This window comes from Hemiscyllium ocellatum, chromosome 36, assembly GCF_020745735.1.
Source record: "Hemiscyllium ocellatum isolate sHemOce1 chromosome 36, sHemOce1.pat.X.cur, whole genome shotgun sequence".
NCBI classification, from domain to species: domain Eukaryota; kingdom Metazoa; phylum Chordata; class Chondrichthyes; order Orectolobiformes; family Hemiscylliidae; genus Hemiscyllium; species Hemiscyllium ocellatum.
The window spans coordinates 43246139-43270552 of NC_083436.1; the positions used below are offsets into that span (position 1 = coordinate 43246139).

The 24414-nt window shown below is 40.9% G+C and overlaps 2 protein-coding genes across 3 annotated transcripts in view; one reads left to right on the forward strand and one right to left on the reverse strand.

Moving 5' to 3' along the window:
* The window catches only part of dapp1 (dual adaptor of phosphotyrosine and 3-phosphoinositides), a 69969-nt gene extending 64799 nt beyond the window's left edge, over nt 1-5170 (forward strand). Inside the window, exons 6-9 of the mRNA XM_060851383.1 lie at nt 981-1043; nt 2318-2403; nt 2904-2991; nt 3360-5170. Of these exons, the coding sequence (XP_060707366.1) occupies nt 981-1043; nt 2318-2403; nt 2904-2991; nt 3360-3389 (267 nt within the window). The 3' untranslated portion in view covers nt 3390-5170. The remainder of the gene's footprint in view (nt 1-980; nt 1044-2317; nt 2404-2903; nt 2992-3359) is intronic.
* Nucleotides 5167-24146, reverse strand: lamtor3 (late endosomal/lysosomal adaptor, MAPK and MTOR activator 3). Of its 2 annotated transcripts, none has more exons than XM_060851384.1 (7): nt 24058-24146; nt 16494-16530; nt 15482-15516; nt 12650-12708; nt 11255-11388; nt 9250-9313; nt 5167-5737 (listed from the first exon to the last, which is right to left on the reverse strand). In XM_060851384.1, the coding sequence occupies exons 2-7, from the start codon at nt 16500-16502 to the stop codon at nt 5664-5666; spliced, it is 375 nt and encodes a 124-aa protein (XP_060707367.1). In that variant the 5' UTR covers nt 16503-16530; nt 24058-24146; the 3' UTR covers nt 5167-5663. The 2 variants fall into 2 exon arrangements, with proteins under 2 accessions (XP_060707367.1, XP_060707368.1); XM_060851385.1 differs by lacking the exon at nt 24058-24146 and adding an exon at nt 23966-24051.
* Nucleotides 24147-24414: the final 268 nt, after the last annotated feature.

Genomic DNA, 24414 nt, shown 5'->3' on the forward strand with positions numbered 1-24414 from the left:
ATAGAGTGCCCAGTCCTTATCCATATGGTCTTGCTATTTATTTAAATTGAGGGCTAGAGACTCTTTACCCTCCAATCCCAGCCAAATGTCAGTGCAAATACAACACAGGGCAATTGTTATGTTAAGCTTCTAGTCAAAGCTTAAGAACAGAAATTGACGATTTAGCCCCATCCAACCTGCTCACACTGGAGTAGAAATCCAAAGGATTAATACTAATATTATGAAGGTGTGAATTAAAATCCCACCATAAGATTTAGTGAATTGGATTCAATTAATGGAAAATAATGGAATAAGGAGCTGGTATCAGTAAAAGTGACTAATGAAACTGGTGGGTTATTGTAAAATGTGGGCAAAAGTATAGAGTGGTACCGGAAAAGCACAGCAGGTCAGGCAGCAACCGAGGAGCAGGAAAATCGACGATTCAGGCAAAAGCCCTTCATGTAAAATGTAACTGGTTCGTTGATATCCTTTGGGAAAGGAAACTTGTTATCTTTACTTGATCTTGTCTATATGTGTCCCCTAACCTACAATATTGTCATCAATGTGACTGACTCTTAACTGCCCTCTAAAATGCCTATTAAGCAACTGTCAATACATGGACTGCACTGCTTTAAGAAGGCAGTCCTCCTCCAGCTTCTCAAGGGCGATTACAGGGAAGCAATAAAGACCAGCATCAAAACAAAGTGCTATAGAAACTCAGCAGGTCAGGGCAGCATCTGCAGAGGGATACCCAGAGTGAATGTTTCATATCCACTATGACACTGACCTTGCCTGGCTGTGCTCACATTGTGTGTGGAGTGCTAATAAGGCAGAAGAAAGTAATAGTTTTTACGGGTGTGACCCGACCCCTCAGAGACTGACTGAAGTTCTCCAAACAGCAGGTCTGCTCAAGTTTTCTGAGACTGAATTTACGAGCTAGACGGTTGAACAATGTTATACCTTGAATGCTTTAATTTTCCTCCTTTCTGCTTTTCCTCCAGAGCTGGAAAACAAGGTGGTTTATTCTACATAGAAATGAATTGAAATATTTCAAAGATAAAATGGTTAAGTATTGAAAGAAATTGCATCTTATTAACTTTTTTTAAGATAAAAAATGTTAAGTTTAAACTCGTGACCAAGGAAAAGTAAACTAATGAGAAAAAAAGCTTACATTTTATATACAATGTGGAGGTGCTGGTGTTGGACCGGAGTGAACAAAATCAGAAATCACACAATACCAGGTTGTAGTCCAACAGGTTCATTTGAAATCACAAGCTTTCAGAGCGCAGGTGATGAAGAAACAGCAGTCCAAAAGCTTAGATAAACCTGTTGTGACTTCTGATTACATTTTGTATAGTGCTTTTGACAACCATCAGAGCTGTCCTTTGAGGTACTTTTTGTGTGGGCAGTGTTGTGTAGGCAGGTAACGTGGGGAACAGCACCCAATTTGTGCTCAGCTAACTCTGACAACAACATGAATAACAATCAGTTTTTTTTTGATCGATAACTCCCCTGCTGTTTTTCAAAATGGTGCTGTGGGGTCTTTTGCATCCACCCAAACTGCCCTTGGTTTTTATGTCTCACCTGGAAGACAGCATCTCCAACACAGCAGTGCTCCCTCTGTTTTGCAAATAGTGTGAAGGCGTTGACATTTCTACTTGAGTGCTGGAGTGATATTTGAACCTGGAACCATCTGACACCAATTTAGCAACAGCTAGCATTTTCAGATTAGATGACGGAGGACATTTGAGTGAGGCATAAACATTGATTTGGAATTGTTGAGCCATGCACCTGTCTGTGTGTTGTGCACTCTATATAATTCTATGTTTGTTATGTACTTGGGGAGTATCGCACTGTTAGAGGTGCTGCCTTTCTGACTGCGTTAAAGCAAGACACTGTGTCCTCTTAACTAATGGTAAAATATCCCAGGACACTATTTTGAAGAGCAGAGGGTATAATTCCTTTTATGCCTTGGTCAACTACTTTCCCTTAACTGTCATAACTAATAGAATCAGATTATATAACAAGTGAAAGATTTATCATATTGCTGTTTGCTGGACCTCGTGGATTGTTGAATTATTTTCCTTTTTAAATCCACCTTTTGTTTTTGTAGTCAGGGCTAGGTTACATAATTGTTCAATGAGAAAGTGTTTTATGATCTTGTATTTCACTTTAGAATATTGCTGTTCTAAGACATTGCAACGTTACAACCTAAAGGAACAGATTTGGTAGAGATGCTCTAAACCACAGATATGTAAAACCGAAATTAGGGATGCAATATCTACTAATTTATGAAATCTTTGCTTTATAAAATATATTTGTTTCATTTACTCTGCAGTCGACAGAACCAATTAAGACTCTGGATCTAACAGAATGTACTGGAGTTCAATTTGACTACTCTCAAGAGAGGATCAATTGTTTCTGGTAAAGAACGTCAATTATTCTTTCTGTTTATTGACCTGAAATGAAGTGGAGTCTCTGCCATAAACAGCCAGGAAACACATTGCAACTGGATCCTCATTGTGGAAGTCTGTTGATGATGAGAAATGAGACTTATCAACACCCTCTGCTCTTGCAAAACCCCATCACAGTCAAAAATCAGTTTAAAGCAAACCACTTACTTCTACTTCCACCCTACAATTATGTAGTTTTGACAAAGGGTCAGTTAGACTAGAAACATCAGCTCTTTTCTCTCCCTACAAATGCTGCCAGACCTGCTAAGATTTTCCAGCATTTTCTTTTGGTTTAGGATTCCAGCATCTGCAGTAATTTGCTTTTATCCAGTTTCTTCTACTTTGCTGACTTGAATATTGTGCGTTTGGAACAATAATATTGTATCTTTACCCTAATGCACTACACAAACTATTAATCCTTTGCTTAAGTTTTATCAAATGTGTGTTGCTAAACCACCTTTTCCTTTGCAGTTTGGTATTCCCTGAAAGAACGTATTATATGTGTACAAAGACAGGAGTTGAAGCTGATGAATGGATCAAATTGATACGATGGAAATTGGTAGGTACCTACTTTTCAAGAAAAGCAGTTTTGAGTATGACAGTTTCTTGAGAATTGATTGGAGCTTGGGTAAATCATGGAAAAGGCATCTACTGCTGCAAGTATTATTGAATCTAGAGGTTATCTACTGATATGTCCTGTAGAGAAAAGTTTGGTCTTATCAACAGGTACAAAGTTGGCTACTCAAAGCTAACAAAGAGGCAGCTGCAAATGAGTCTCAACTCTGATCTATGAAGTGCCAGACACAGTTGGTCAAGCAGCATCTGTGCAGTTGATGTTTTGGATCAATGACCAGTCATTTGCAGTATTTTGTTTTGTTTTATTATATTATAAAGCTCTAGTTAACTTTCCTCGCCTTTTGATTTCAGAGTCAACTGAAGAAAGCAGCAAAATCATAATTCGTCATCTGCACCATAAGAGACCCAGCTTTAGATGAAAAATTGCCATCTCTACAAACTGACAGATTTGGAAGTTCATTTATTTCACTATAGCTTCCCTTCTTTAATCCTCTGAAATCAGAGCATAGCACACAGATTTGATACCAGTTTAACAAAGCCATAAAAGCAAAGTACTCAAGACCATTTCTCCAGGAATGGAACTCAATGACCAGAGTTATACAGTGTTGCACTCTCTGGATAAAGAATGATTCTAAAGAGACTCCTCTATATCAAATGACTAAAGTTTGGGACTTCCTCTCCAACAGAAGACTGCAGGAGAACTTTGTTATAAACACTTAAAACAATGAAGACGTTTCTTCTTTCAAGTGATCGGTGAGAATGTGGAACGTGCTGCCAAAGCAGAGATACGTTTAAGGGAAAGGCATACACGTGGTAAAGGAACTGCCCAATGTTATGCTGCTATAATTGGATGAAACAGTTATCATTAGTCAAAATGAAAAGGATGAAGTAACATATTTAAATACTACCTGGAACATCTGCCCTGGCTGGTTCAACTTCATCTGTGATCCATCGCTTACAACAGAAGTGAACAGCTTAATTTAGAAATAATGCTTTGGCTACCAGATGTTATTTAAGCTTCTCAGCACTTTCTATTTCCCAATATTTGCTATCACTTTTAAGATATTTCTGTGTGTAATTATTTTTGAGTACTAAGCAAGGACATTAGGTGTTTTTTAAAAAAACATTTAAATGTCAACAGTAATTTTCTTTTGCCATACTTACTCTCATTCCAACTTTTTGCTGATTTACATTGTTTTCTCCGACAGGGATTCCTATGGAAAAATACCAGCTGCATCTAAAAAGTCATTTGTAAAATAATAGCTAGTAGGTCCCCGTTTTACATTGCTTCCTTGAATGTAGTTTTAACATTGAGTCATCTGCATTGTGCTTCAGTGCCATCCTCATTAAGCACATGGCAGTCCATGTCCTTAGAAGAGAGTAGCACAGGGACAGATGTCATCTTGTACCAGAGCAATGAGAGAATGCACTTGAGGCAATTTCAACCTATTAAACGCAGAGCCAGCATCCTGAAGATGACCTGCAGTAAATCCAAAGGAAGAGCCAGGGTTCCTTGCCTCCATCAAAAAAGGCATTTTTTGCGACTCAAGCTGATCTTAATTTTGGAATGCACACAGTGTACATGTATGGTACTCTTGGGGATATCTCTTGCCTGGAATTACTGAAGACCTTCCCTGCTCCCAATTTCAGTTGAAAAATTGACTCCTGTCAAAAACATAGTATAAGCTTTCAGGAATAAGTGAGGACTTAACAACTTTTGACCGTTTTAGCCCAAAATTGCAATCAGGGCTACCTACAACTACATTGCAAAATGTAGAGTACTCACCATGAAAGTTTTTGTTTTAAATTCATAATTCTGAAGTTGCAAATATTTCAGTGACCTATCTTCACAAAGTCCGTTTAGCTATGGTCAAGTAATATTGCAGGCAACAATGGGACTGTAAGGCTTATGATTCAGAAGTTTTGATTTGCATTTTTAACTTGCCCTTGGTGCAATTTCAATAGCTAGCACTATTCTGGCTAAGGCAGAGGAGATTGTTCTTAGACTGGTGTAAAGAATAAAAAGGTCTGAACCCAAAATATCCTTTTACCATCTTCACTCCCATCTTGAAATCTCAATATTTACACACACATTACACTTTTTTTTAAATGTATGGTACTTTGTGGTAAATTATTAAGAAATAAAGTTGGACATTGACAGCTTTAAATACTCATGTTTTATTCCAAATCATATTGCGCTCAGTGAATGATAATCACTTCTTGGTTTTTCATTTACAAGTAAGAGTGAATGGACACACCAACAGGTTTTGCAGCTGTGCATCACTTTCGTAACAAGATGCTCAGCTTGGGCATTAAAACCAGACAAAGAAATTAATTTAAAGCCAGTTATAGTATTTTCCTCTTCCCTCCGCCTTGAAAATAAATCAATTAGAGCCCATGAATTCAGGATACCACAGATACTATTTTTTTTCATAAACACCACATATCATTAGTGGCAGGAAGGTATCAAGGACAGCAACAGCTGAATGCAGTAAATACTGTCAATCAAAACTTAGTCATCGATGTTCCAATTTGCATTTTAGGATGCTTTAAACTTGAAGTGCCTTTAAGAGCATCACTTGAAATCCTGAAAACTGCACGCTGTGCCAATAAGTTCACAATCTTTGAGATGTTCTATTTGCCGGCTTTGGCTCTTCATGAAACTTCCACAGCCTGACGCAGCTCTTCAAACAATGGTGCAAGCTCTTTCTCCAAACTGACAATCAATCCTTTCAGGACAGAAAACAGGAGTTAGAAAACCAGTAAAATGCAGAAATATTACAAAAGAACCATCAGGAACTGGTCTTCATACTCACCAATGCAAAGGCTCAGAGCTATACACTCATCTATTGCCACCTTGCCCTTTCCTACAACCTTTGTTCAGATGATATTCATTCAGTTGCTTTTAAAATCTATTACAGATTCCACTACTGCTCCAGTTCCAGACAGGGCATTTTAATGCTCTCACTCCACAAATAAATACATGTTTGCATTCTTCCCTCCTGTTTACTCGTTAATCAATTTTATGCACTCTAGCTACCAACCAATAGAGGCTGTCTTTTGATAACTACTTGAATAGATCTTAAAAGAACAAAGAAGAAAGAAAATTTACAGCCCAGGAACAGGCCCATAGGCCCTCCAAGCCTGAGCTGATCCAAATGTACTGACTAAACCTCTCGGTCAATTCCTAAGCATCTGTATCCCTCTGCTCCCCACCTACTCATGCATCTGTCCAGACGCGTCTTAAAATGAGTCTACCGTGCCTGCCTCTACCACCTCTGCTGGCAATGCATTCCAGAGGCCCAACAGCCTCTATGTAAAGTACTTGCTGCATGTATCCCCCTTAAACTTTCCATCTCTCACCTTGAAAACATTACCTCTTGTTACTGAATCATTCACACTGGGAAAAAGCTTGTCTCTATCCACCGTGTCTATACCTTTCATGATTTCACAAACCTCAATCAGGTCCTCCCTCAATCTCCTTTTTTCTAGTGAAAATAAACCTAGCCTACTCAACCTCTCTTCATAGCTAGCACCTTCCATACCAGGCAACATCCTCGTAAATCTTAATTTAGAATGTTTCTTTCAGGTCTCAAACTGCCCTAGCTTCCCCAAATGCCTTTTCATTAAAAAAAAAGAGGCTCCCACCTCTGGTATCAAATAATAAATCTCTTCACATCCTCTTGGACTTTGACTTATTCCCAAAGTAAGGGCACTATTCTAACTGTAGCATTGTTTGTTGGTTTTATGTATTCTGGGTCTCAGCTTAAAAAGTAGAGTCTGTATGCTGCTTTACTTTCTAAAAAGCTAACATATCCACTCCCCTCACTTTTAAAGAATTAAGTCTCTGAACCGAAGCCTCCAAAGTTTGTTTAATCTTATGCACTAATTTTCTTCTGAAAATGAATTTTCTCACATTTATCTGATTTAAATTTCACTGGTGACTATGTAGCTATGCTACAAACCTGCATGTCTTCCTGAAGTTCCTTCATTTTAACAATTTTCACATTCCTATTTTTGTGCCTGTGTTTTGTGTTCCTCAGGAGTTTTGTTGCTGCTCCATTTTAACTACTGAACAACCTTTCTACAGTGATTCTCTTACAGATCTTCACAAAGATTAATACTCACTTTCTGTTATAGATTTTCTTCCCATTTACCACAATGTTAATTTTTAAAAACTGACCCATGACTTTTTTTAAAATCATCAGCTGTGCATTCTTCACTTAATATATTCAAACTCTTTCTTGCAAAATTTAATAAATTTACAGTGCAAAAATACACAGGGATTCAGTCATTATGGAATCCCTATGTGGAAGCAGGCCATTCGACCCATTAGGTCCACACTAACTCGCTGAAGAGGATGCCATCCAGAAACCGATGCATTGATAATCCTTCACGTTTTAGACATTTTACAGTGAAATAAATGATTGGAATATACACATTATAAACGAAATCATACATTAAAATCCTCATAATGGAATATTTAATCCAAAATACATATTTTTTAGACCATTACTAGTAGTTACACCTTTTAGTAATAGCTGCGAAGGAGGTGGTCCTCATGGGACTGTGTTCAGTAATTTGAAAGATTTACATCTTGCACAATTTCAAAACTGTACTGTGAAAGAGTGGGTCATTACTGACAATAACTTCTAGATTTTCACATTCACCTAAGTACACTTGGACTTGTAAAGTTACTGAGTTTCAAAAGCAATGATGGCGAAAGGCTGAGTTTAACTCTCAATGGCACAAAATCCAAGCCATGTTAAAAAATCTTGGAAAACGTCAAGTTAAGGCAATGAGATAAAGTAGTTACAAGGAAATGGGTTTTCCAGTTCAAAGGTCAGTGACATCACACAAGAGGAGCTCCAATGGTAGAGCAGGAAGTTTGAAAAAGGTTCAATCAAATGGTCAACCCTGGACATTAAACAGAAGTGTACTGCAGGTCAAAAACAAACAACATTGTATGGTGCAGCACTATGCCTCAGTGGTTAGCACTGCTGCCTCTCAGTGCCAGGGACCCTGGTTCAATTCCCACCTCGGGCAACTGTCGGTGTGGAGTTTGCATATTCTCCCAGAGTCTGTGTGGGTTTCCTCCGGGTGCTCTGGTTTCCTCCCACAGTCCAAAGATGTGCAGGTTAGGTAAATTGGCCAAGCTGCTGTCCAGAAAAGTTTCACCTTTAAGCAAGTTATATTCATAGTAATCGTAGGGCCTTCGTGCTTCTAGAAGCCCCTCACCTGGACGAAAGCTTCAAGCATTTTGGTAAGTCCATGTACGCATAATAACTCAACCAAAAGTTAACAATCTCTAACCCCCACCTTATACTGAATTTAAAACTCTACATGTTGAATAATTAAATGATTTATATAATCTGCAATAAAGGCATTCATAACATTATTCACCTATCAATGTCTGAACATTTTTTTCTCCTTTTCTAAACATTCTGCCAACATAACCCTCCCATTGTCATACATACCATCAACCTCGAATTTTTTAACTACTGAACAACTTTTCTACAGTGATTCTCTTACAGATCTTTAAATTTAACAAACTTAGTACAGAACGTAACGATGAACGACATTTCCGTGAAGCTTGCCACAGAAGAGGAAGTCCAAAATAACCAGTTTGAATGCCAATTGTAATGTTTTCTTTTCAGATTATGGTCTTCCTCAAATTATAATTTGCATAATTTCATATATTCTTTAAATTGACAAGATGACAGACTACACACGTAGAATTTCAGGATGACAATTTCATTCATACACTAAGCTAACATAATCTCCCCCAAAATAGTCTTCCTTTTACAACAGTGTCAATGCTTCCAACAATTTCAATCACTTCAACCAAATGAGATATTCTACCAGTGATGTCAGTAAAACCATCCCAAGATCATTTCTCCTTAGAGAGGATAAGGGGGAAATAAAAAATTGCTTTGGTTGTTAGTAGCATAGTACAGGCGGAAGGTCATGGGGTTGAGTCCCATTAAAATAGTTGTTTTACCAGGAAAGTGTACACAGCAAGTATTGCTTTTATCAACCGAAGCAACCACTATTGGATTCAATTCAACAACCTGTGAGATCACAAACCTGTCTTGTGCAGGGTAGCATTCCATGTCTGGAGGACTAAAACAATACTTGTACTGGACATGGCTTAATTTTAAATGAAAATACTTTGTAACTGGCTTTGGCATTAGCACAGTGGTATCTATTTTGACATGGTTAATGTACAAAAATGAAGTACCTGTGTTAGCATTGCTGTTGGCTATGAAGCTAACAACTAAGGGCAACCGATTAAACTGCACAACCTGGAAAACAAAAAAGGACAAGAAGAAAAAGAAATCAGCAAAAGCACAAATTTAGGCCAGGACAATGAAGAGTTTAGGAACAGGATTAGATTATTCAGTTCATTGAGCCTGTTTAGCCATTCAATTAGATTATGGTTGATCACTACCTCAATTCCACTTTCCTGCACGACCTGCATATTACTTGTATTATTCCCCAGAAATATACTGATTTCTGTTGTAAACATGGCCAATGATTGAGTTTCCACAGCTCTCTGGCATACAGAATGCCAAATACAGAATTAAATGAAGTAAGCTTTCCTCAGGAGCATTTGAGGACTCTAGATGTATATGGAGTTTAGGAGGACGAGGGGGGATCTAATTGAAACATACAGAATACTTAATGGCCTGGACACCGAGAAGTTGGGAAGGTGTTTCCATTGGTAGGAGAGACTAGGGACCTGAGTGCACAGCCTTAGAGTAAAGGGAAGACCTTTTAGAATGGAGATAAGGCAAAACTTCTTCAGCCAGAGATGGGAATCTATGGAATTCAATGCCACAGAAAGCTGTGGAAGCCAGGGCATTGAGTATATTTAAGACACAGATAGATAGGTTCTAGGGGATCAGGGAGAAAGCAGGAAAATGCAGTTGAGCACATTATCAGCCATGATTGAATGGTGGAGCAGACGCAATGGGTTGAATGATCTAGTTTCTGCTTCTGTCTCTTATGGTGTCATCTTGGTGTTAAACTGCCTATCACTTATGTTACGATTGTGGCCCCAATTCTAGCTCAGAGAAACAGATCACAGGAATTAATCATTCTGATTACTTTTTCTGCAATTAAAAGCTGGAGCTTAGTATACAGGATCAATAACTAAGGTATTCAGTACAGTGTATATCTTCAACATGCTGCAGAACTGAATGTTACAATAATTGGATAGCTCTTGAGGGTTTTTCCCTAACTAGCTTATCTTAAAATATCTTCTATCATCTTTTACTTTAAGTGGTTTCATTTCACTGACTATGCTCCAAGCCAATCCACGCCCAATAACCTGCTCTGAATATTCTTTTCACATTTTAACAACTGTGACAACTGCTACCACAGCAGTTGAGACAATCAGCAATATTCTAAAAAAGGAAGTCAATTTGTCACATCTTCCAATATTAATGGATAGATCCCTTTCAAATATTTCCAAGAATTGGATTTGCATTTTTGCTTTAAAAGTTCTCTTTGGGCCATACCTGTGTAACAGGTTTTGTTGAAATCAGTCCATTAGTTTTTGAGACATGGCTAAATGTTAATGCAAAGCATGAAACTCATTAAAACAAGGCGTAGTAACCAAAATGGTGAAAAACCTTTCTTCCTCTTTTGGTTAACAATTTGCCTCCCTGTTAGTTGTCGGTAAAGTACCTGACAATTTAATTTGAGTTGCGGACAGAATCAGAGTGGATCCCACCACAAGTCACAGTATAAAATTGCACTGTACAGGTGCTGTTCCACTAGATGGCAGCCATTAGCACATTTGACTGCACATACAAGATTGGTACAATTCTGATAAATGAAAATTTAAAATGGAAATACATATTCCTGATGCTACAAGGAAGCATATAACCATATTTAAATGCACAGGTTATCAAATGGAGGGCTGTTTGATGATGCAAGAAAGATGGAAACATATTATAATCCATTTGCATTGTACGAAACTTTGATATAGAAATCCATAAAGCTGCTGTATAAATTGAAATTTCTCTGAACAGTAACAACTCTAACCATACATATTTTTTAAAATGCACCCAAACTTAACATGCATTAATACATTCATTCATAAAACTTTGGAATTATCTAAAAAAATGTCAACTGAATTTACAATCAAAGAAAAATACACAGTAGAGTGAGAGAGGGGGCACATACCATCTATTTGAGTAATCAATTTATTAACAGAAGATTTGACAAAGAAAAATCACCTGGTAAGTATTGTAATAACAAATAATGCTCTTATTCTTTGAAAGTCCCAGCTTGCTTCCTTGATCTGTTGCAAGAGCAAAGGTGGAGAGGAATCCCGGTCTCAGTGCATGCTCGGGTGCATTATCATTAGCAACTGAAGGAAGATAACCCACAGGAACAATGAATATTTCTTGCTGTACAGACAAATTCAGCAAGTAACTGAAGAAAAACAAATTAACAAAATACATCAACAAATCATTCCATCAAAGTGAGGAAATCTCATTGCTATTCACGTACCAATGACATTTTGATCGTGTGGGGAAACCCAAATTACTAAGCTTCAAAAACAGGACTTCACTGTATCACAGATTGGTAACAGCATAAGCAGCAGTCATTTGGTTTGTCGTGTCTGTGCTCAAATCACCGAGTCACATTCCTCTGCCTGATCTCCCTCGCTCTACAAAACCTACCTTCAGCTAATTATTTGGTCCTCTTGTGAAGCTTCAATTAAATCTGTCTCCAATACATTCTCAGAAGTTCATCAACATTCTAGCTCCTACCAGGTCATAATTTCTTCACTCGCCAAAGCAAATAGGATCAATAACTGTTTGGTGGCACAAAACTTGTGCTGGTGAAAAAGAAACATTTCATCAAGCTTTTTGCCTTGAACTCTTCAGGACAATTTGCAAGAGTTCCAATAAAGGAGAAACTAAGAACATACTGTACAAGGAGCAGAATGGTGACTGTTTGGCAAGGGGACTCTGGTAAAGACACTGCAAAGGAGAATGCAGCAGTTACTGATTAGCAGTTAACTGCCATACGTTGCTTAGATTTTAAACTACCCAGTTTAAACAGTGAATGGTCAGAGTATTGCTGAGAGAAGTGAGCCAGCGAATAGTTACCACCTATTTTGTTGACTTGGCTCAGCATGAAGGATCCAGATTCAATTCCAGCCTCAGGCAACTGTGTGAAGATTGCACATTTTCCCTGTGTCCAAGTAAATTTCTTCCGGATGCTCCAATTTCCTCCCATACTCCAAAGATGTGCAGGTTACTCTATGATTCTTCTGCCTCCTGTCCAACAGGTCTCTCTCAAACAATACAAGTTACGTCGCTGTGCACTCTTACATACCTCTCATATAATGACTACTTCTAAAGTAGTTATTTAGCACTGAGGAAATGAGAGACACCATATAAATACATTTATATCAATAGCTTTGTCCTTGATGTCAAAGTTAAAACCCAAATCTAGTGTGTTTTAAAGTGAATGGAATGAGATTATGAAATTTGCTTGGAAATTGTATTGGCTCTTCCAAATGAGGAATCATTCCAAATTAGGAGTGTAAAGGTAAGGAGCATAATGCAAGTACTGATAATCGCCCGTAACAGCAGGTTAACTGAGCTGCTAGAACTTACCTTTAATCACAGGCACTCCATCTCTGTCAGATACCACAATGGCATGAAGGCCCTCAACACTGCAACACAATTATGCAAGATTATTCATGTTGGACCTCTATACTGGTATTGGAATTCTAACTGCACAAACTTCATTTGTTGAAAAATTGTAATAAAAATGCCCATAGTAATGAGAATCCAATTTCACAATGTTGAGTATTAACAAACAATAATTTTATATATTTTATCATTTCCTTGGACTCCTGAAGCTGTTTGAAAATTCAGCAACACCCACAATATCCTGGAAACCAACAGTTTTTTGAAAGTTGTGTCAAGGTAGACAGGGTGGTAAAGGTGGTGTTTGGCATGCTTGCTTTCATTGTTCAGACCACTGAATATAGGATTTGGGATGTCATTTTGCAGTTGTACAGGACTTTGGTGAGGCCACTTTAGGAGTACTCTGTACAGTTCTGGTCACTATAGGAAGGATATTATTAAACTAAAGATGGCTCAGAAGTGATTTAACAGGATGTTACCAGGAATGGAAGGTTTGAGTTATAAGGGGTGGTTGGATAGGCTTGGATTCTTTTCCCTGGACCATAGAAGGTTGAGTGGAGGCTTTATAGAGGTGTATAAAATCACAAGGGGCACAGATAAGGTGAACAGCAAAGATCTTTTTCTGTAGCGTGTGGGAGTCCAAAATTAGAGGGCATAGTTTTAAGGTGAGGGGAGAAAGAGTTAAAAAGGGACCTAAGGGGAAACCTTTTCACACAGAGGGTTGTTTGTATGTGGAACGAATTGCCAGAGGAAGTGGTAGGTACAGGTGCAGTTACAGCATTTAAAAGATATTTGGAGATGTACATGAGGACAGTGAAAAGTGTATAATGTTGCCACACACAGTCACCACCTGAGGCACAAGTACCTCGGTACAGAATCTTAATAAGAAGGTAGAAACAAAGTTAAAAGTTAAACATTTCAGTAACCATAATATAGTGTCAAACATACAAAATAAGGTTAAAAGTTACACAATACAGACCTCCTCAGCTTTATGTAAAAAATAAAGAAACAAAGCTGAAAGTCCAAGCATTACACCCTTTATATGCTTAGCCACATTGGACTGCACTTCAAGGAATTACCTCGAGACTAAAGGTCCATGCTGAGGCCAACATGCCATGTCTGTGGGCTGGGAGGAGAAGTGAGGGGAAAAAACACAGAGACAAAAAAAAAGAGAAAAAAGAAAAAAACGGATAGAGCGAATGAGCTCCGTCTGAAGTGTCCTACTCCACTGCTGTCTTGGACTAAAATGAGGGATATGGGGCAAATGGGACCAGTTTAGTTTGGGAAACTTGATCAGTATGGATGAGTTGGATCAAAGGGGTTAGTTTCTGTGCTGTAAGACTTTATGACTCTGAAAAACACAATTACTGCACAGATGTTTTCGCTACTCACCCCTTGTAAAACGTCATATTTTCTTTTTCATGCAATGCATGTGCATAAAACATTTTGACACCCTATCTACTAAGTACGATTTTATATCTAAAACAACTATGCATAATTAACTACAGTATTCATGTCAATGTCATTACAAGCAATCTATTTCCATTTCTTATAATGGTTTAAATATTCACAGCCATCATCTCAAAACTATATTCAACAGGAGATCCCAAGTTAAATCAAAACTAACAGTACAGCGAGTAAGGAAACGATACTTACACTCCCTACTGCAATAGCTACAGAGCAATTCAATGTTGCCACATTTAAATGAGATTACATTGTTCAAAGTTTGTCTGCACTAAAGCAGTGTCACTTTTAATACCTTTCTGATTTCATATCTTCCAAATGTTTATTTGTTTATGCCAACAAAATTAAACAGCCCCACATGCTCTAATCAATGTTATTTATTCATCAAACTGACCTAACAATATAGAGGCACTTATCACCATTTATGGTGACCACATTTTGGATAACATCACCCAGGCATCCTTCCTTTAGGAACGCAACAAAAAAAGTGAAAGAAAGTTTGAACAATTTATTGAACCAAAGAAGAGGTGTAGAATGTTAACTGATCAGCTCAGATCTTCATTAATGCATTGATTGTTGCCACACAAAAGAACCTTGGCTAATTCGAATCTAAAGGAAAATCTAGCTATCTCACAACTATATCTTCACTTGCTTGCATTTCTAAGTGCTGCTTCTGTTATGAGACCAACCCTCTAAGATTCTGAATTGATATACGCTAGCTGTAAAACCAAGAATTAAGGTCACCAAGGTAGTGGTGGAATAGTCTTTTAGCTGAGCTTATAAAGCAAGATTATTATATATAAAATAGGACAGAGCTACAAAGCTAATTGTGGCCTACGTTTGAGACCAAACTCAGCAGCTGCCACACAATGCCCCATTGCCTTTGTTTAACAATATACACACTGTCCTGAATATCATTCACTACACTTTAATCATTATCTTTGGTTTAGAGATATGTCTAGGCTGGCATTCCAACAGTATTAGTAACCAGTTGGCACTTGCAGATGAAACATAATTTCTAGCATATTACAGGTTGAAGTGGGGGACGGTGAGGAAGTTGCCAAATGCTGCTAAAAAGACAAATGCTTAGAGACAACTAACATCACAAAGATATTTGTTAGTCAATCTGAAACATTATTACAGAATTGCAGGAAAGATGAGATTAGAAAATAAAGGGAAAAGTGAAAATACAACAATTAAGAAATATATAAGTGCAATAGCAGAGGTGTTACAGCTTATTTCAGATGTATTGAAGGTACCAGTCAGTATAAACTTATCTAAAGAAAAGTCAGAAATCACAACACAGAAGGAAGGATTATTTTACAATTTTACCTAGGCAACTGCTTGTAAAGGTATCTCTTCAAGTCCTGTAGAAAAAGAAAGACATCTATTTAGAAGAACATAGTAAAAATGTAAATTATACTGCACGTTTTCAACTTGAATTCAGAACTGAAATTCATAGAATTTCATAGAATCCCTACAACATGGAAACAGCCCCACAAGCCCCACACTCCAAAGAGTATCTCACCCAAACCCATTCCACATTACTCTACATTTACCCCTAACCTACACATCCCTGAACACTACGGGCAATTTAGATTAGATTCCCTACAGTGTGGAAACAGGCCCTTTAGCACTACAAGTCCACACCGACCCTCCGAAGAGTAACTCACCCAGTCCTATTTTCCTCTGACTAAGCACCGAACACTATGGGCAATTTAGTGTAGCCAATTCACCTGACCTGCACATCTTTGGACTGTGGGAGGAAACCAGAGCACCTGGAGGAAACCCACGTAGACAATTCAACAGAGTCTCAACCAGTTACAATTATTTAACTCTCACCTTTATGCGAGGTATTCCACAGCAGGATTCTTTATAGGTATAATATACCATCTTCCCCTTTCAAAGGCTCAGAGTTGAGAGGGGGATAAGAGGAAGGGCTCACCCACTTTGAACTTTCAATGTGCAGTAATTAAATTTCAACCTCGTGTCACTGCTATCAGGCGCTGGTTGTTTCATGTACATGCAGAAACCTCCCCTCAAACTAAGCTGAAATAGACCAATGGAAGAACATTCTGCCTCGTATTTTAATTTTTGAATTATTCGGAAATAAAGGAATGTCTTGCTAGTGGGATCTACAGAGGCTGTTTGTTACATTTTTAGATGAGGTTTTGTTGAAATTTACAAAAATAGCAGCATGACTTACTGTAGCATCATATGCATTGCACTAGTCAGCTTAGTTAATGGTAGAAGACATGTTGTACATGCTCTTCAAACTTGCTACAACATAGGCAGCCAAGCAAATTACACATTTCTTCTTACCAATTAAGAAAATATTACTTACATCTGCCATCTTCCTTTGAAATGTTTAATACTCAATTCTGAAAGATAAAACAATAATGCACCATCGCTAAATGTGTGACTTTATCTTTTGATACTTACCAAAGTAAACAAAAGGATAGCATAGTTAACCTTCATATTAAATTGAGCTATAACAGAGTGATGGAACATAAGGTTTTTAAACTCAGTGGCCTTTAACTGTGTTCAGCAAGTCAGTTCTGAGGAGTTGGATATGTTCTGCATCCAATAGCTTGATGCTGCATCTAAATTTCCCACATACTTTAGCCACCATCACATTCACAGTTCAAATTCCTCCATGGGCTCACCCCTCAAAAACAACCATTTCTGTCAGTCTTCCAGCACAGGAACACTCCGTCACATCCCTTGACTGGGGTCCCAATCCCCAATTTTAAACCTACTTGGAAGCTGTATCTTCAGTTACCCAGATATTAGGATTCCCTCCCTAAACCTTTCTCTTCTTCCCCTTCATATCTGCTGCTTTAATCAATATCTCAAGGAGTTCAATGCCAAAAATTCTCATTTTGAAACATCTAAATACTTTAAAGATGCTTTATAAATACAACTCGTTATATCAATGACATTTTTCTATTTCTCCTATCAGCCACCTGGGCAAACATACTAAATTAGGGATCATATCAGACTCTGCAACCACACTTGCTAACTAGGCTGAAGCTTTCTAAACACATTTTATTTAGGACCCATACAACGAGGGGGGGGGGGGGGGTGCTTTCACTACATCATTTTACACTCCATTCACTTTCCACCTCTCCAGCTATTCGGATGGCAGAACATACAGCCTGATAGTTTCAAGTATGCAATTTTCTGGAATAATGCAATTTTGTGCATTAAAAAATGCACACAAGTATTTGTCCAAATTTAAAATATAAGGCATCTATTAATAACGTAATTTTTTTCGAATCTTAAAATTACTATTTCTGAAAAAGACCCAAATTTTACTCCAGATTGTTTTCTAATACCTATAATGAGTAACTAGTTGAAAGTGACCAACTCCATCACATTCTAGAGCATTAAAGAATTTGCTGAGCATTCAATAACCCAGGATATTTTAGAATACCAATCATACTGTACAGAAGAAACCATTCAACCCACCTAGAAGTATATCTGTACTTCTAGGAATATACTACTACCAACATGCTCCTGTACAAGGTCCATAGCCTTGAATAAAAAGATGTGGAGCTGGAAAAGCACAGCAGGTCAGGCAGCACCCAAGGAGCAAGAGAGTTGATGTTTCGGGCATAAGTCCTTCATCACATTCCTGAAATGTTAACTCCTGCTCTTTGGATGCTGCCTGACCTGCTGTGCTTTTCCAGCACCACACTTTTTGACACTGACTCTCCAGCATCCGCAGTTCTCACTTTCTCCTCCTCTGCATAGCCTTGAATGTTTGATGCTTCAAGACCTAATCCAAGTATTTTTTTTAAAAAGATTGAGGCTTCCCACTTTAACTGTCCTCCCAGAGTGCATTCCAGACAGGTGCACTGGATGAAAACGTTTTTTCTCAAATCTCCTCTGAACATTCAGCCTTACACTTTAAAATTATGCTCCCCTTTTATTGACCCCTCAATCAATGTGAACAGCTGCTTTCTATCCACTCTGTCTACGCCCCTTATAATCTTATACACCACTATCATGCTCTCCCCTCAACTTTCTCTGTTCCAAAGAAAACATCCCAGGTTTATCCAGCCTCTTTTCATAGCTGAAATGCTCCATCCCAGGCAACATCCTGGTGAATCTCATTTGCACCCCCTCCAATATAATCACATCCTTCCTACGTGGTGACCAGAACTGCATTATAGTTGCAGCCTAACAAAAGTTCTACACAGCTCCAACTTGACCTCCCTACTTTTATAATCTATCCATACATTTTAACAAATATATGCTACAAAGCCACTGATTTCTTAAATTCCAAACACACTTGGCAAAATAATCTCTTTCTCCTTCTCCATCAGAACAGAAATCTCTAGACCTTATCTCTAAATTCTCCTACTCTTCAAGAATAGTCCAACCTGAGAGCAAAGACAATACTTTGACTTTATGTCTCATTCAAAGGGTGCACCTCTGACAGTGCAGCACTCCCTTTGCACTGGCAATGGGACAGCCCGTCAAGATTCACAAGCTCAAGACTTGAGTGGAATCTGAATATCTGCCAAATCAACCTTTAACCTTTTCTGCTTGAAGAAACCCCACTGGAAAGTCTGTCATGCTTAACACCAAGAACCACATTGCAGCTATGGTGGTGCTGGATGTCTTAAAATGCATAAAGGTGGATAAATCCCTGGAACCTGATCAGGTATATCCCAGGACAATGTGGGAAGCTAGGGAAGTGATGGCTGGGCTTCTTGCCGAGATATCTGTATCATCGATAGGTGAGATGCTGGAAGACTGAAGGGTGGCTATTGTGGCGTCATTAGTTAAGGAAGACTCTAAGGAAACATCAGTGAACTATCGATCAGTGAACCTGATGACAGTGATAGCTATGTTGTATTTGGAAAGGCAAGGACTGATTAGGGATAGTCAACATGTCCTTGTGTGGGGGCAATCATGTCTTACCAATTTGATTGAGTTTTTTTTAAAAGAAGTGACAAAGAAGATTGACAAAAGCAGAGCAATGTAGACAGGTAGTGAAAACAATTTTTGATACATTTGTCTTTATTGGTCAGTACATTGAGTATAGGAGTTGGGATGCTATGTTGCAGCTGTATAGGACACTGGCTAGAACACTTTTGGAATACTGTGTTCAATTCTGGTGTGCCTACTATAGGAAGAATGTTGTTGAACTTGGAAGGGTTCACAAAAGATTTACAAGAATGTTGATGGGGTTGGAGGGTTTCAGATACAGGGAGAGGCTGAATAGGTTGGAGCTATTTTCCATGGAGCGTTGGAGGTTGAGGGTTAATTTTCTAGAAGTTTATAAAATCACAAGGGCACAGATAGGGTAAATAGCCAAGGTATTTTTCCCAGGGTAGGGAGTAGGGCATAGGTTTAAAGTGAGGGGGGGGGGAAAGATTTAAAACAGACCTAAAGTGCCACTTTTCACACCGAAGGTGGTGCATGTATGAAATGAATTGCCAAAGGAGGTAGTGGAGGCAAAAACAATTACAACACTTAAAAGGCATCCAGATGGGTACATGAATAGGAAGGGTTTCAAGGAATATGGGCCAAATGCTGGTAAATGGGACTAGAATAATGTTGGATATCTGGTCAGTACAGGTGAGTTGAACCAAAGGTGTCTGTTTCTGTGCTGTACAACTCTATGACATCGTCAGCTCCATTCAGATAAATCCCCTCTCCAAAACCTTTGCACCCTCACTAAAGTACAATATTTAGCATACAATAATACGGCAACTGGGGTCTGACCGGGATTTTTTGAATGTTTAGTGTGTTATACCAATTGCCTATACTTGTTATGGTCAAACATGAAATGTGCTTTGAATGCATTTGTTCTCCCCCTCAATGTACATATCCCTTAAAGGCATCACTGTTCCTTCAGCTGCTGAAACTGTACTAGTTTTATATTGCCACTGTACAGTCATAGAGCTGTACAGCATGGAAACAGATCCTTTGGTCCAACTTGTCCACATCAACCAGCTATCCTAAATTAGTCATGGTTTGGACTCCCCCCATCCCCAGGAAAAGATCTTGGTTACTCATCTTATCCATGCCCCTAATGTTTCATAAAGCTTTATGAAGTTACCCCTCAGCCTCCAATGCTCTATGGAAAGTAACCCTCCCCTTTGTTAAATTTCATTTGTCACTTGTCTACTCATCTCATTATTCTCAGTCTTTCTGCAGTCCATTACTGCTTCTGCGTTTTTCTTTGATTTCCAAATTTTAGATCTTTAGTATCCTTTGAAATTGCCAAAGTCCAAGACTAATATTTATCACAATAGACAAAACCTAAAAGCCAAAACTAAAGCTGTGGAGACTGGCAGGAAAGCTGCTTTTAATTCCTTTATTGGAGGAATCTCCATCAGTGTGGTGATGTGACAATAAAGATGGAGAAAAACAGAGAATGGCTGTTTTCTCTGCTGAGTGGATCAGCAACATTTAAATATCATTGGTGAGGGGGAAAGGAGACTTTATTTCACTTGGAGATTTGTTGGAATATGCAACATGCTACTTGAAAGGATGCTAAGAGTTGATTTGATAAATAAAAGAATTCATTGCATAGCACTTTAATGACTTTAGGATGTTTCCCAGGGTTTTACAGCCCGTAAAGTACTTTTGAAGTCTTGCTATTGTAATGTAGTTATATGTGACAGAATCACAAAGGGTCAGATTCAAAAAGCACAGAAGACCATTTGGCTGACCACATCCATGCAAAAGCAGTTGGCTAATTCAATTCCCCTATCCGTTCTCCACAATAGCAGACGTTTATTCACCAATTATCCAATTCACTTTTGAAAGCCTGAGAATACCAGTCTGACTCAAGATTGGGATACAGACATAGTTAAAAATCACAACACTGGGTTATAGTCCAACAGGTTTATTTGGGAACACTAGCTTTTGGAGCGCTGCTCCTTCATCAGGTGGTTGTGGAGTACTCTTCAACCACCCAATGAAGGAGCAGCATTCCGAAAGCTAGTACTTCCAAATAAACCTGTTGGACTATAACCTGGTGTTGTGCGATTTTTAACTCTGTACACCCCAGTCCAACACCAGCATCTCCAAATCAGGGATACAGACAGAATCTAACCTCATACTTTTAATGCACTGAGCCGAGATGACACATTTTAAAAATAAAAGCGTAAGTTATCTCGAGAATGTAATTTGAAAGTAGCTCTGGAATTTACATATTAATGAACCAAAACCTGCAACCCATTCTAAAAGATGAAAGACTTAACAGCAATCTACTTTATTCAATATATCATATCAGTTGCATGCATGACACTGATCTTCTGCTATACATTCTGAATTACGATCTACTCCAGTTACCTGAAGGAGCAGCGCTGTGTAAGCTAGGACAAGTAGACAATCCTTTATCTGAAGTCCCGAAATTAGAAGATTTTATCGTGAACCTTTTATTTCCATTAACAAGGTTGTTTGGCCTGTAATTAACCAAACTCCACATACACTTTACCCACATCACTCAAATCCGACGAGGAGGCGTGACCCAGCACTGGCAGGCGTCAATTCTGTCTCAGGGCCCAAAGTACTCACAGGTGTCTGCTGTTCTTAAAATTTTCTCAAAAACTATCACCATTAAACTGTCACTTATTCCAAAATTGGAAAAATTTTGAATTCTGAAAGCCAGCTGGTCCTGAGGGTTTCAGATAAAGGATTGTGTGCCTGTACCTCCAAATAAACATGTTGAACCTGGTGCTGTGAGATTTTTAACTTTGTCCACCCTAGCCCAGCACCAGCAACTCCGCATCATCCTCAAACAGGGCATTCCTGTTCAGATCGTAACTGCTTCCTACGTAATAAAGATATTGTAACACAGCAGATAACTTTTGGATGGTAAAGCCCACAAACAGCAATTCAATGACTACAGTAAGTCCTTATACAGCAATGCTGATTTGATGAACATAGGGAGGATACTGGTGAAAACTCTCCTGTTCTTCTGTCAAATATTTTTCACTGAGAAGGCTTTGGGTGCATGTGTGGTCATATGGCTCATCCAAAAGATACAACTTCTATCATGGCAGTACACCCTCAGTGACATTGGAAACAAATGAAGCCAAAAGCTTCAGAGTCAGAGGACAACAGGGGAAGTCTCAGATAGCAGTGTGAAAGGGGAGGAGGACCAGCCAGCAGGGGTGGGCAGATTGAATGGCCTCCAGTCTGTACACCCACCATGACACCCAGTCAGCTGCCAGATCAGTTTACATGGGATCAGGATCAGCTTATCCTCCAGCACCTGGAAAACAGGGCAAGAAGCCCCTTCAAGCCAAGTTATTTTTCCCAGGATAGGGGAGTCCAAAACTAGAGGTCTAGGTTTAAGGTGAAAGGGAGAAGATTTAAAAAAGAACCCAAGAGGCAACCTTTTAATAGAGAGTGGAGTATATATGAAACAAGCTGCCAGAGGTAGTGGAGATGGCTGGTACAATTAAACATTTAATAGACATCTGGTAGGGTTTAGAGCCTATGGAGAGATTTGAATGGTGAATGTGATGGTGGCTGAAGCTTAGGAGAAACATCAAATCATTGGATGCTGAATATAGACCATTAACTAAACACAGTGAAAGCAGGGCAGGAATCCCATCCCCGAGCCCCTGGGCAGCAGGGCAGGAATCCCCTCCCCCAACCCCTGGGCAGGAATCCCCTCCCCCAACCCCCTGGGCAGCAGGGCAGGAATCCCCTCCCCCAACCCCTGGGCAGGAATCCCCTCCCCCAACCCCTGGGCAGGAATCCCCTCCCCCAACCCCCTGGGCGGCAGGGCAGGAATCCCCTCCCCCAACCCCTGAGCGGCAGGGCAGGAATCCCCTCCCCCAACCCCTGGGCGGCAGGGCAGGAATCCCCTCCCCCAACCCCCTGGGCGGCAGGGCAGGAATCCCCTCCCCCAACCCCCTGGGCGGCAGGGCAGGAATCCCCTCCCCCAACCCCCTGGGCGGCAGGGCAGGAATCCCCTCCCCCAACCCCCTGGGCGGCAGGGCAGGAATCCCCTCCCCCAACCCCCTGGGCGGCAGGGCAGGAATCCCCTCCCCCAACCCCCTGGGCGGCAGGGCAGGAATCCCCTCCCCCAACCCCCTGGGCGGCAGGGCAGGAATCCCCTCCCCCAACCCCCTGGGCGGCAGGGCAGGAATCCCCTCCCCCAACCCCCTGGGCGGCAGGGCAGGAATCCCCTCCCCCAACCCCCTGGGCGGCAGGGCAGGAATCCCCTCCCCCAACCCCCTGGGCGGCAGGGCAGGAATCCCCTCCCCCAACCCCCTGGGCGGCAGGGCAGGAATCCCCTCCCCCAACCCCCTGGGCGGCAGGGCAGGAATCCCCTCCCCCAACCCCCTGGGCGGCAGGGCAGGAATCCCCTCCCCCAACCCCCTGGGCGGCAGGGCAGGAATCCCCTCCCCCAACCCCCTGGGCGGCAGGGCTCGAATCCCCTCCCCCAACCCCCTGGGCGGCAGGGCTCGAATCCCCTCCCCCAACCCCCTGGGCGGCAGGGCAGGAATCCCCTCCCCCAACCCCCTGGGCGGCAGGGCAGGAATCCCCTCCCCCAACCCCCTGGGCGGCAGGGCAGGAATCCCCTCCCCCAACCCCCTGGGCGGCAGGGCAGGAATCCCCTCCCCCAACCCCCTGGGCGGCAGGGCAGGAAGCCGCTCCCCCAACCCCCTGGGCGGCAGGGCAGGAAGCCGCTCCCCCAACCCCCTGGGCGGCAGGGCAGGAAGCCGCTCCCCCAACCCCCTGGGCGGCAGGGCAGGGCAGGGCAGGGCAGGAATCCCCTCCCCCAACCCCCTGGGCGGCAGGGCAGGAAGCCGCTCGCGGCGGGCTCGGTCATACCGCGCACTTTAATTCGATCCCGAGCAGTGTCCCTCCGCGGCGGAAGCCCGGCACAGTCAGGCCTCAGCACCCGATCGCCCGCAGGGGGTTACCTCAGGCGGATGCAGGGGCTCAGCAACGCTCGCGCAGGCCACCGGACATGTCATGTGACCGGGAACATATCAGGTGGGCGAATCCATCATCATGTGATCACTCCGTCACGTGATGGAAGGTCGGATCCGGGAAGGGTAAAAATGACGTCATGTCGGTGGGCGGGGTTATGATTCTCAGTGCCCCGGGGTGGGCGGGGCTTACTTCATCACAACAAACAGGCGGCGTGTCACTAGGTCAGAGGCTCTCCGAACCGATAGGGAGGGTCAGCGCTGAGGGAGCGCCGCGCTGTCGGAGGGTCAGGGCTGAGGGAGCGCCGCGCTGTCGGAGGGTCAGGGCTGAGGGAGCGCCGCGCTGTC

Excerpts from the sequence above, each read along its gene's own strand:
- lamtor3 (XM_060851384.1), bottom strand. Across the intron at positions 12,709-15,481 it reads CTTTACAAGCAGTTGCCTAG|TGTTGAGGGCCTTCATGCCA; the intron begins GTAAAATTGTAA and ends ATTGTGTTGCAG. Across the intron at positions 11,389-12,649 it reads TGGAGTGCCTGTGATTAAAG|TTGCTAATGATAATGCACCC; the intron begins GTAAGTTCTAGC and ends ATCTTCCTTCAG.